Here is a 13,839-nt window from a genome sequence, read left to right on the forward strand (position 1 = left end):
AAACGAGTTTATTTCAATAGTAATTGATATATATCTCTAACCAAGATGTTGTAAGTTCAATCCTAACTCCCTACATGTTGTACTAAAAAAATACATCTTGTATTGTATTGCCCCACCAGATGTATCGGACTTCAATAATAATGATCAAATGTTAAAACTTGAACCATAAATACATAAAAAATATTAAATTATATTAAATAACCCATTTAGTTCAACTGTTTCACTACTTTCAAATAAAATCAAATGTCAAGATTATAAATAGAAAACTTCTGCATCTAACAACTGTAAGTAGATTAAAGATAGAGAAAACAGACACATGAAAATTCGCCCTCAATTTAAGTTGGTGTAAAATTTCCTCAATGGCGCACCTCAAATTTATAGCTTGCATAAGCCCTTAGTCCAAGTATATAAAAATTCATTATTCTACTGCCACTTTCACAATTATTTATAATATAAAATCTAAACCTTTTGTAATTTTACCATCTCTACACTAATCTAAATATCTAAGCTCAATAGATAAGATATCAAATATCTTTCTTGAGGTTGAAGGTTCAATGGTATAGCGAATAAATTCTCCCCCTCCAGAAAATTTACCATACAAGTTTTAGATTCAAACTCGTTCACTTGAACTTATACTTGGAAAAGTAGGAAGAAAGAGGTGACATCAAGTTAAAAATTGACCAAGCAACCACTTCAGCGATTCAATATAATTCTTAGGACGACCAAAAGCTAACAAAAAGTGTCTGCACATTTTTTTTCCTTTTCTATCGCTTCCTCTGGACCTTGTATCCTAAGCAATTTTCCTTAAACAAGTTGTTTTGAGGTTTATGCACATTTTACATTACCACAAATAACAAGGTCAGGATATACAAATGTCGACAATGAAAGCTATATAGAAGAAATATAAACTAGCTTTATTGCAGTAGTTGTACAACTTCAATAATCAGCCACCGTACTACAATTGCAGTTGACTGAATTGGAATATAACGCCTAAAAGAGGTAAAGCAGTGCACGCTTTGATATGGCAGAGAACCTTAGCCAATTCACAAGTCACCCTGTTGGTCCGATTGTAAGTTGCCAACGTTTTGGTAGTTAGACCTCACATTCTGAACATAGAAACAAAGCTCAAACGTGATTTACCAAAACATATGCTTTTGTGAAGACTAATTTATATAAAATGTTTAAATCCTATTTTAGTTTTTGAGCTTTCCTGCTTATTCTATTTTGGTTCCTAAAGTTTTAAACGTTTTGTTTGTCCCTAAACTTTGAATAGAAAATCATTTAAACCATGTTAATTTTTTAATACAATTATTTGGAGTTCAAATTCTATTTCTTTTCTTTACCTTCCATACTTATTCTCGTTTAGGTCCTTACACTTTCAAATGTCCTATATTAGTTCCTATAATTATGAAAATATATATATATGTTTTACTCCTTAGCATTAAATTTTTATTAATCTGACAAGAACCTAAATCTATTTCAAAACCCGACACCAAACCTACTAGGTGTTCAAATATGTAGATCTCTATTAATCAGCTAGAATTAAAAAAAAAAAAAATTTAAGGTGAAGTAAAGTTCAAGGACAAACAAAATTTAAAGTAATTGTTTAATAGAAACATAAAGTATGCATGTTTTTTTCTCACCCATTTAATGGGCAGCTATCTACATGAACAAGTGTTTAAAATCAGAGGTAACAAATCAAGTATCAGAGTATTTGAAAGTTGAGAGGACTAATATATAATATTTGAAAGTTGAGAGGACTAATATATAATATTTGAAAGTTTACGGACCAGAACAAGAGTGTGAAAATTATGGCGGTTTAGACATAAAATGTATGGAGAGAGACAGAGACATTGATTTACCTCCAGCAATGTAATGTAGTAGAAATCCTCCATGTGTTGCATAAGCGCACTTCCATCTCTAATTGCACGGAATATGTTTATTTCTGTGTGCAGCAGTTTTTCAACAAGTTCCTTTTCACCCTTCATCTGCAGAATGGTTAAATTCAGAAATAATGAGCATTGATCTCAAGAACAGTAAAATTTGGTCCATAGATAGATCGGTTTCAGGATTATAATAAAAAGGCAACAAACTTACAAATTCGTTGACTAAAACATCTGGTGTGGCCTCCCCAATGACATCACCTTGATAACCATCTGCTTGAAGCTCCATATTTTCCTGGATAGCTCGTAGCAATTGCATTAATCAATTTGCTATTGAACTCAAATGTCTTTTTCTTTTTTACCCTTAATTTGGCCATTCTTGGCTTGGATTGTAACTTGAGTCCACTTTGATTGTTGATTGCAGAAGTAAAATGTCAATTTAACGTAGAATCAATTTGAGCATGTTCATATACTGAAGAATGTCTTTTTCTCCACACCAATTTTGCACAAAAAGAAAAAGTAGAATGTCTTTTTCTCCCAAATACTGAAGATCATAATTCCTAGTTGCTTGAAAATGCCTTTGCGGGAACAAACGTTGTCAAACTAATAAAATTTTAGCACATGCACCGATTATACCAAGTTCAAATTGGTTAAATCTCAATTGAATCTAAGAGTCTAAGCTGATAGGTTACAAGAAACTTAATTTTGTTATCGATACTTTACAGGCTTGGAATTTGCACAAGTCCCAATAAGTAGTCATCTATATTAACTGGGGATGAAATGACAATCATTGGAGTTCAAAAACATTCTACTTTAATACCACATTAAATCACCACCAAAAGATAAAGGAAATTTAATATAGTAAATTTAATTTTTTATGAATCATTTTAACAGAATGCACAAAAGAAGATTGGCAAAAGATAAAGGAAAACTGTAATAAGTACCCACCAAGGCATCTTTCAGATCTCCAGTTGCAAGATAAACGGGTTGAGCCACGTGGCAATAACCCATCAAACGAGGAACTGTTGGAATAATGTCTCTGTGGTTTACAACTCTCCAACTGTCTTTCACTTTCTGCATTATTTAGTGATGAGGTTGCAAAAAAAAAAAAAAAAAAGAAAAAAAAGAAAAGAAAAGAAAAGAAAAAGTAACTAAGATTTACTTAATCATCCAAAAGTAAAACATGAAGACAGACAGACTATGTTCATATCTAACACATCCGACGTCTGAAAACTCTCATTAAACATTCAAATTGAAGCATTGGATCATGTGGATGAGATCTTTTTTTTTCTCTCTCTCTCGCTCTGTTATTTTTTTTGGGTTGGTTGTACACATTCAGACAGGTTTTTGAAATGCTTGTGAGATAATATTGGACTCATTTGTTGGAAATTTTCTCTTCTTTTTTTATCTGGATAAAACTTAGTTATGAGATTTTAAATGATATCAGCAACTTTCCTTCTGTACATACTAGACTATAATTACCTTTCTTTTTCTCCTCTTTTTACCGTTGGAGTGCCACTCCTAACTGTAGGCCAATTGTATTTTATAATTAAACGAGTGAGATAACATACCATGTATTACTTAAAAAACCAGAAGCTAGAAGGATAAACTCTAGAAAAGCACTCCTAATTGTTGGTTTATTATTTGTAAATATTAAGACATTTAGTGGTTTAGTTTATTCCTATTCTTATTCTTATTTCCATTTTTGTATGGAGCCTTTCTCCTATATAACAAGGCCATTATTTCTTACTTTTAATATTATATGAGAATATAATCATTTATTCCATGTACATCAAGTCCATCACTCTATGCAAACATTACAAACTAGATTGCCATGAGAGTCCATTGCATGTCATTCAATCAACTATTTCAAATTGTGGAAGAAAAAATGCCGAAATTTGCTTCTTATACCAAATGCACGGAGTTCCACCCAGGAAAATAGGGACGGAGAAGCTAACAACGTGAATAAACGAATATTCTATTTTACAGGAGAGGCAATAAAGAAGACTGAAACAAACAAGGGAACTTCGTACCTCATTATAAATTTGTGCAAATTGCCGGTTGCCGACTCTAGGAGATCCAAAATTGTACATAGTCACATTTATTGCCCCGTGCCTAATTTAGAGAGGGAAAAAAAAGGGGATAAGAAAGACTTTTGCTTGCTATATATTGGAACAATGATCACGCAGACTTCCAATTCTTGCAAATCAGAACAGTAAAGTAGGATCATTTTATTTTATTTATTTGTTAGGTTAAAAAACACATTTGGTCCTTATACTTTCACTAAAGTAATAATTTAGTCCCTGAACTTTAGTTTGTAACGACTTAGTCCATGTACTTTCACTAAAGTAACAATTTAGTCCTTGAATTTTAACCTGTAACGATTTAGTCCCTATCATTTAAAATTTGTAACAATTTAGTCCCTATTGTAACAAATTTTATTAAAATTAAGTGTCAATTTTTATCGTATAACAATTTAATCTTTGTAATTATAAACATATTTGGTCCCTTTTTAGTTTGTCAACCTATATATATAAGAAATTTAACAAAAAAATTTTACGATAAATACTAAATTGTTATCAACTTTAAATTACAAGTACTAAATTGTTACAAATTAAAGTTCAAGAACTAAATTGTTACCAATCTAAAAGTACTGGGACTAAATCCCAGCGCCTATCGGCGAGAACTAGGCTTGGCTTGGTTAGTAGTGCCGTTCTCTATTTATATACATTATTTTCGTACTAGCTTATCCGATGCAGTTTATGCATGGCGCCATACCCCCGGAGGCTCCGCTTTGCCGCAGATCCACTCAGGTTTCGTCCTATCTGCTTCGTGGATTAAGCGGTGGTGGTGCCTCTCCCACTGCTTATTGGTGGGTTCGAATATGGCAAGCCCTAAATGAGTAAAGCCAAAGACCCCAAGAGAGAGTCCCCACGTCAAGGGTTCTCGTTACAAACTAAAGTTCAAGGACTAAATTGTTACTTTAGCCAAAGTACAGAAACCAAAAGTGTTTTTTAACTATTTTTTAATAAAAAGCAAAAAAATTTTAGTAATGAAAAAAATTAATGATAAAAGATACAACACTCTTTGGAAGGATAACAAAAAAAAAAAAAAAAAAATTAAACGGTGGATGTTGGAATCGTTGGCGGGCTTAAGGTTTGTTAGAGTATTTATTAATATATTTTATCTTATTGTATTAGATTCCTATTCCTATTATGTTTAGGAATTATAGTATTATAAATAGGTCATTGGGTTTGTATCAAGTAATCAATTAAGTTCAAGAAAATCATATTTGTTAGTCTCTCTAAAAGTTAATATGGTATAAGTTAATATGGTATCAGAGACCTAGGTTTCCTTTAAAATTTGTTGAACCTTAGGGTTTTGTGCCCCTTAGGGTTTTGTGTCCATTAGAGTTTGTTAAAGCACCCTCTTGAAACTCCACTCCGCTGCCACTACCATCGTCGTTGACACCGCCACCCGCCGCTGCCGTCGTCGCCATTGTTGCACCCGAAGTTGTGCTCGTTCTTTGATTTGTGGTGTTCGTTCGTGAATTGTGGGTTATGACTTGTCGCGGTTGTTTTCTGTTTCGCTTCCTGTCGCTGCCCTTCACTGCACTTCGCCGTCAGCCACCATTTTCCATTTGTCGTGGAGCCTTTGTTGCCGCCTCTATTTTGTTAGGGTTTCTGGTTTTCCATTGATGTGGTTCGTTGTTTCCTTCTTAATTGAAGGCGTGGCTATGCTAGGATTTCTGGTTTCAAAAAAGGTTTTAGGCAGTTCGGTCCGGTTCATACAATCCGATTCAACCGATTTGATCTAGTCGGTTTGACCTCAACCAACCTGATTTGTTTGCTTCTGTTCAGTTGGTTTTGGTCTGGTTTTATCGTTTGGTTCAAATCGTTGAGAAGAAATCAATCGTAACATCTGAGATGATCTCGATGATATCAAAAATCACATAACATAAGTTGACTAGATCAAACTACTCTTCAGGGAGAATCAATGTTTGTAATTTTCTGCACAGTATTGATATGGACGATCACATAATCGAAGACCCACCTAAGGATGAGAGACAGAAAGCTTGGCAGCAGGATGATGCTAGACAGATTCTACAGATCAAGAATTCGATTGAAAGTGACATTATCGACATGGTCAACCATTGTGAGTCAGTCAAAGAGTTACTTCAATACTTAGAATTCCTTTATTCTGGAAAAGACAACGTTAATCGAATATTTGAAATATTTAAGAGTTTTTACCAACTTGAGTTTGGCAAACAATCTCTTCATAGTTACTTCATGGAGCGCAAAAGAATTTATGCGGAGTTTAATGCATTACTTCCAAATAGTACTAATGTAAAATTTTGATTTGCCCAACGTGAACAACTAGCAGTTATGAGTTTTCTTCTTGATCTTCCACCTAAATTTGGATTCAAAAATCACATCTCTAGAGGAGGCGTACACTTGAGTACTTTGCATTGGGAAATCAAAACCCATCCAGTCATCCCAATCCAATAGTGCTTTGGTCGGACGTACAAATGCACACCGCGATAACACCTACCAAGGGAATTCTACGAGTTCAAACACTGAACGATGAAATTCTAGTGCTCCAAAATCAAATTCAGGAGACATCATTATATGCAATTATTGTCATAAGCCTAGTCATACAAAGCGAGAATGTAGAAAGCTATTAAATAAAAGTTAGAGGACATAGTCTCCACATGTTGCATCTACTCCTGATAATGCTAGCAAGCTAGTTACGATTCCTGCAGAAGAGTTTGCTAAGTTCCAACACTACCAAAAGTCATTGACTGCATCGTCCTCTAATCTGATTACCGCCATCGCTGAGTCAGGTAATACCAGTAAATATCTTCTTTCCTCCGCGTCAAAATGGGTTATTGACTTTGGTGCTACATATCATATGTCAGGTAACCCTAACTTATTTACTACTTTTTCCCCATCTACATCTTTGCCTGATGTTACCCTAGCATATGACACCACTTCTCCTGTTATTGGCTCTGGCACAATTCATCCTTCCAAATCTCTTTCATTGATCTCTGTTTTAAATTTACCACAATTCTCGTTTAATTTGGTATCTGTCAGTAAACTTACTCGTGATCTCAATTGTTGTGTCTTATTCATTCCTGGTTATTGCTTATTTCAGGATCTTATGACGAAGAAGACTATTGGTAGAGGGCGTGAATCTGATGGCCTCTACACATTTGATACACAAATACCTACAGCCATTGTTTGTACTCGAGTGCCTTCTCCTTTTGAATAACATTGTCGTTTGGGTCATCCATCACTATCCATGTTGTAGAGACTAAGGTTGGAGAGAATAAGGTTGGAGAGAATCCAATGTAATCTATTCTCATTATTAAAGTCTATATATATAGACAAATATACAAGATTGACCTAATCCTATAAGGAGGAGGTAAATGACAAATTAATATTAATACAAGAATATAAAATATACTAATATATACTCTAACACTCCCCCTCAAGTTGGTGCATATATGTTAATCATGCCCAACTTGTTAGACAAATAATCTATTCATGCTTCATTCAACTTGTGTTCTATGATTTTTGATATCATTGGGATCACCTCATAATAAGTTACGATTGATTTCTTCTCAGCCATAACAAACAAGCGAACTTATTTGAACAAAACGACAGAACCAGACCAAACCACCCGAACCAAACAAAACAGATGAATCAAACGGTTGGAACCAAACCGAATTAGGTGTTTTCTGAAACCAGAAACCCCAAGTGCTCCCCCACGACAACCAGAGGGGTAAAGTCGATTGGCGGTCACGGAAGTGCACCGCGACGAAGGTGCGAAGGACGGCGAGACGAAACCCACGAATAGCAATTGGAAAAATAACTGGCAAATCAGCAAACGGCGGCGGTGGCGATGGTCGGCGGCGGTGGCAGTGAACGGCAGCGGCGGCGGTGATCGGCGACGGCGGCGGTGGGCGGCGGCGGTGAGTGTTGGATAGCAATGAACAAAAACCCTAAGGCACAAAACCCTAATGGGCGCAAAACCCTAACGGGCATCAAAACCCTAATGGGCACAAAATCCTAATGGGCGCAAAACCCTAATGGGCATCAAAATCCTAACCCTAATGGGCACAAAATCCTAATGGGCACAAAACCCTAATGGGCATCAAAACCCTAATGGGCACAAAACCTAGAGCTCTGATACCATGTAGAGACTAAGGTTGGAGAGAATCCAATGTAATCTATTCTCATTATTAAAGTCTATATATATAGACAAATATACAAGGTTGACCTAATCCTATAAGGAGGAGGTAAATGACAAATTAATATTAATACAAGAATATAAAATATACTAATATATACTCTAACACATGTTAAAGAGTCTCCGTCCTCAATTTCATAGTTTACATTCTTTAGACTATGAGTCATGTCAATTTGCAAAGTTTCATCGTCTCAATTCGTAATTTCCATGTTGAAATTCGAATTCAATTTGGTGGCTCTCTTAAAATTCTACGGAGTGATAATGCTAAAGAATATTTTTCTGGTGCACTTAGCTCCTATTTAGATATTCTTCATCAATCGTCGAAGTGTTTTTATAAGCTTGAGGCGCACTAAAGCGCAATAGCCCTACGGAGCTTAAGCGCGAGGCGCAAAAAAAACGTGCGGACTTTTTCTGTGATGTGCACTATATATAAAAAAATACATAAATATATATGTACATATGAAAAATAATAAATATTCAACGGTAAGTTATAGGTTAAAAAAATAAACACTCATTTTTTTAAAATGTAAAATATAAAAAAATATATAACATTCATATAAAAATTAACTTCAACAATTAAGAAAAGTAAAAAATAAAAGACATACGAATTTAAAACTAAGAGAGATTTTCTTCTAAATAAATGGGAAAAAGTAATGCTTAACCAGAATTCGGAAGAGAAATACTGCCACGTGGCAATTCGACTGGCATGCAACCTCTTCTGTGAGTCTAGAAAACGTAAAATTCTTTAATGCAAACTTATCTTCTTCTTCAAACAATCAAACCTATCTTTTCCTCTTCCTTCTACCTTTCCTCCAATTCTTCTTCGCTACCAATTTTTCTTCTTCCCTTCCCTCTCTTCCTTCTGCCTTTCCTCCGACCATTTCTTTTCCTTTTTGACCATATGAGAGAGAGAAATTTAACAGAGAAGATGAAATGCACGAGGGGAAGAATCATGGGGAAAGAAAAAAAGAGAAATGGTATGGGTTTAATTTTTTTCTACTCATTAAATAAGCTCCTGAGGCGCTATGCTTTGTGCCTCAGAGCTTCAGCACAAGGCTCACGCTTAATCCGGGCCTTCTTTGTGTCGCCTCACCTTTTTTAGGAGAGGTGCTGGCATTGCGCCTACTGCCACGGTCGTACCTTTTTCAATCGTGCGGCACCATGATCTAAGCTCGACCATGGCCAGCCTTACGGGGAACTCTAATCCCAATATACTTTTCCCGCCCTTTATGGCTTCGTTGGACCTTAGACGAGGTTCTTTCTTCCTGAACCGAGCTTCACTTGCATGCGGAATTCTGACTTGTCTCGACAATGCATGTCGCCCGTACGTGCATTTAAACTTTCTCGCGATTCTAGCTGGCTTGCCTCTACACTAGGCCAAGCCCCACGGCTCTACCTTGCCTCTACACTAGGCCAAGGTCCTTTAAACACGATGTCACAACATGTTTCTAACCATGTTGGTTCTCGGCCACTCGGCAGTCCTGCTCCTACAATGAGCCAAGATCTTACCGGGATGAGTTCTAACCTTTGACGGGGTTAGAACGAGCTTAAAACGACAACCGAGTACTACCTGGAGATTCCTACCACTTAACTATGTCAAAACTAGTTTATCGAGCCCGTTGGACGCCTCTAAGACCATTCTTGCCGAGAAACTAGTCAAGAACTCTAAACGACCTTACCGGGTACTGCCGGGATGGTTCCTGCTGAGATCCAGACAAGGAATGACTGAATTTGGCAACCGGGATGAGTCTTGTTGCTTACCGGGATAAGACTATCTTTTGCTCACCTACCGGGTGCCCACCAGCACTGTAGGATGCCACCCCGAGCATCAGGATGTCATCGGGCTTCACTGCTCCCTTGTACATGCATACCGAGAATCGACCCATGGACTTGTCTTTATGATCAGGACTTTTCGGACATCCATCCATCCGGACAGAATCGAGGCATGACGACTCTCGCGCCCGTGCCATGTCATTCGAGCATACCATACCGCATAACGACCCCTATGTGCAACCTCTAGCCCATAGGACGAGCCGCAATGCCGGCACGCCCGTGTCGCCCGACACTGTCCTTGAGATTCCCATTCTCGAAGGAAGACAAACCAAGACCTTGGTCTTGCAACGCTCGCCCATGCCATGACACACACATGTGCTATGGGGTAGCTCACTTAAGCCACAGGGCCCAGGGGTGGTGGAGAGCTGACACCACGCCTCCCTCTATAGTACATTTTAATGCAATCATGGTCTGACGGGCGTGTACGTGCAAAATGGCAAGGAGTCACTCGCCAACGTAGAGCGCACGTCTGAACTCTGATTGATACGAAACTTGGCGTGCTTGCATATCTCACTAATATGCATCTAACTCTAAAGCCGCTGGTCCAAACTCTCGATGGAACCCTGACTTCTAGGATCATGGCCTGCGACCCCAACTGGCCCCCATCGAGCTTGTCACCGACACCACTGACATCACCTTGCATTCTGCGTACGCCTTCTCTAGGCATTATTGTGCACATCCTTGGGGTGTGATAGGTGATGCACCATTCTCCTTGATCGCATCACGACACTTCTCTTTCGGCCCTCAACATGTCTCGACGGGCGACACATGAGTGTTACCACCACTTGTCTACTACGTGGGCGTCAACCTACTCTCTACTAGTATGGTTGTGACACCTAGCACCTAGGCGCACCTAGGCATGCACCTGAGAGGGCTTTTTAAAATACTGAATCCTCGTGTATTGATACTCCGTCTCAAAATTGAGTTGCATAAAGGAAAAATAGACATCTTCTCGAAACAGCAAGGGCCTTAATGTTTCAAATGCATGTTCCAAAATATTTTTGGGTCAATGTTGTTTCGATGACTTGCTTCTTGATTAATCGAATGCTTTCATCAGTTATTAAGGGTGAGATACCTTATAGTATTCTATGTCCTACACAACCTTTATTTCCTATTAAACCTAAAATATTTGGTTGCACTTGTTTCATTCCAGATGTTCGCCCCCAGTTCACCAAATTAAACCCCAAGTCATTGAAATGCATTTTCCTTGGTTATTCTCGTGTTCAAAAATGACATCGATGTTATTGTCCTTATCTCAATAGATATCTTGTATCTCCTGATGTTACATTATTTGAAGATAATCCTTTTTCATCATCCTTGAGTACCAGTCAAGGGGAGTATTCAAAGGAAGATGATGACTTTCTTGTCTATTCTATTGTCTCTTCTTACGTGCTTCCTAGCAATACATCTCCCTCTGTGCTTGATCCTTCTCTCCCACCTATTACTTAAGTTTATTCTCGATAGCAACTTCCTTCGGTCTCATGCCCCATACCAACAGCTTCTTCGTCTGTGGATCCAGGAACAAGTGATGATCTTCCAATTGCTCTTCGAAAAGGTAAGCGTAAGTGCACTTATCTTGTTTCTTCTTTTGTTTCATATAACCATTTGTCCTCACCCACCTGTTCGTTTATTGCATCCCTTGAATTTTTATCTGTCCCTAAAACTGTTCATGAAGCTTTGTCTCATCTTGGTTGGTGGGCTGCTATGTTGGACGAGATGACTGCCTTCGATTGCCCAATTCAAAGCTCGTCTCGTTATTAAAGGTTATGTGCAGGCTTATGGAATTAATTATTCTGATACTTTTTCTCCAGTTGCTAAATTGGCTTCTGTCAGATTATTTATTTCTTTGGTATCCATCCACCACAGACCCTTGCATCAGCTTGATATTAAAAAGCTCGTCTCGTTATTCAAAGCTCGTCTCGTTATTAAGGTTTGAGAGAACTAGATTGTTCTTATTCTCATTACTGAAGTCTATATATATAGACAAATATACAAGGTTGACCTAATCCTACAAGGAGAAGGTAAAGGACAAAGGACAAATTAATATTAATACAAGAATATAAAATATATTAATATCTATACTCTAACACTCCCCCTCAAGTTGGTGCATATATATTAATCATGCCCAACTTGTCAGACAAATAATCTATTCGTGCTTCATTCAACTTGTTTTCTATGATTTTTGATATCATTGGGATCACCTCAGAAGTTACGATTGACTTCTTCTCAACCATAACAAACAAACGAACTTATTTGAACAAAACGACACAACCAGACCAAACCACCCGAACCAAATAAAATAGATGAATCAAATTGTTGGAACCAAACCGGATTAGGTGTTTTCTGAACCCAGAAACCCTAAGTGTTATCCTACGACAACCAGAGGGGCAAAGGCGACGGGTGGCGACTGGCGGCGATGGCGACGACGATTGGCGGCGAGACAAAACCCACGAACAGTAGCGCTGGCGAATCAGCAAACGGCGGTGGTCGGCAGCGGCAGTAGTAGTGAGTTGAGTTGGATAGCAATGGACAAAACCCTAATGGGCACAAAACCCTAATGGGCATCAAAACCCTAATGAGCACAAAACCCTAATGGGCACAAAACCTAGAGGTCTGATACCATGTAGAAACTAAGGTTTGAGAGAACCAGTTTGTTCTTATTCTCATTACTGAAGTCTATGTATATAGACAAATATACAAGGTTGACTTAATCCTAGGCCATATTATGGTCTACGTGGAAGGAAAGAAATCAAAGAGCTTTTGAGGATAATTGTAAGTTCAGAAGATTCGTTGTGGATAGTATTTAGTACTTGGCTTCTCAGTGGAGTACTAGATACAATTTTATTTTTTTGGTAATTACACTATTTCCATGATTATCATAAACTACAAAGTTTTTTGTAATAACGGTCTTTTTCCATGATTATTACAAACTAGATGGCCTTTTTGTAATTGTTATTCTTGGGGAAGGTTAACCAATGGGTCAATGCAAATAATTGTTCTTTTTGGAAAGGAGGTAGAATTTTTTTCCATTAATTAAAGGAAACCGTGCGAGGAAAGGATAATTCGAAAAGATGCTCTCTCCACTTCCTCTCCGGTAGCTTACCCATGCCTTCCACAGTAGACTACCTTCGCTCTCCTCATGGCTCACCCTCCCCATCCCCGCCCCACCTCCATCACCATCGAAAGAAAGCGTTTTTCCATCAACACTGATCATAGATATCGAGGAAGTAGAGTCCGCATCACAGAAGCCAACAAAGACCGAGCTTTCTACATCTCCCTCCACTGGTCTTCCATAGCTTGGCTTAAGACTGTCTTCTCTACCCTCATATCTTCCCCTCTTAACCAGAAGTTCTTCAAGGAGACACATATAGACGACCAAACCATTTGGGTTGAAAAGTCGAGTAACAGAAAAGGCTATCTTGCAGAGATTGCTAAACTGGACATAAATGGTGGTCTTACCAAACTTCTGATTCCCATTGGTGAAGACAGGAAGGGATGGAAAGCCTTTTCTAGACTCCTTCATGAACCACCCCAACAACCTCCCCCACCAACCCAGCCCTTTAATAACACACCTACCACCTCTGCTCAACCCATCTTACCTATTATTAATGGCCCTTTGACCTACCGGGAAGCGATTTTACAAGGCAAACAGAAACAAAACCCCTTACCTTTTCCACCCACACCACAGTACAAGAAAAAGAAACAAAAGCTTTTCATCTGTGATGATTATGAAGAAGCAGACCCTCAACTAGACTCCTCCATCATTGTCATCCGAAGATGCTTCCATGATGACTGGTTCAAGATAAATAGAGCTCTCCAAACGCATATCAGTACGCTATGCACCCTCAATCCCTTTGCAGCTGATAAGGCC

General features: G+C 38.0%; 1 protein-coding gene across 2 annotated transcripts in view; it reads right to left on the reverse strand.

The window, feature by feature from the left end:
• Positions 1 to 676: 676 nt before the first annotated feature.
• LOC111022292 (putative triglyceride lipase) overlaps positions 677 to 13,839 on the reverse strand; it is a 47,300-nt gene continuing 34,137 nt past the window's right edge. For both annotated transcript variants that reach the window (XM_088116953.1, XM_022299460.2), the window contains 5 exons: positions 3,917 to 3,998; positions 2,832 to 2,957; positions 2,098 to 2,178; positions 1,863 to 1,988; positions 677 to 1,106 (listed from right to left, as the gene is read on the reverse strand). In XM_088116953.1, the coding sequence (XP_087973079.1) occupies positions 1,044 to 1,106; positions 1,863 to 1,988; positions 2,098 to 2,178; positions 2,832 to 2,957; positions 3,917 to 3,998 (478 nt within the window). In that variant the 3' untranslated portion in view covers positions 677 to 1,043. The remainder of the gene's footprint in view (positions 1,107 to 1,862; positions 1,989 to 2,097; positions 2,179 to 2,831; positions 2,958 to 3,916; positions 3,999 to 13,839) is intronic.

This window comes from Momordica charantia (assembly GCF_013281855.1).
Source record: "Momordica charantia cultivar OHB3-1 chromosome 9 unlocalized genomic scaffold, Mcharantia_2.0 BLBB01000009.1, whole genome shotgun sequence".
Classification (NCBI taxonomy): domain Eukaryota; kingdom Viridiplantae; phylum Streptophyta; class Magnoliopsida; order Cucurbitales; family Cucurbitaceae; genus Momordica; species Momordica charantia.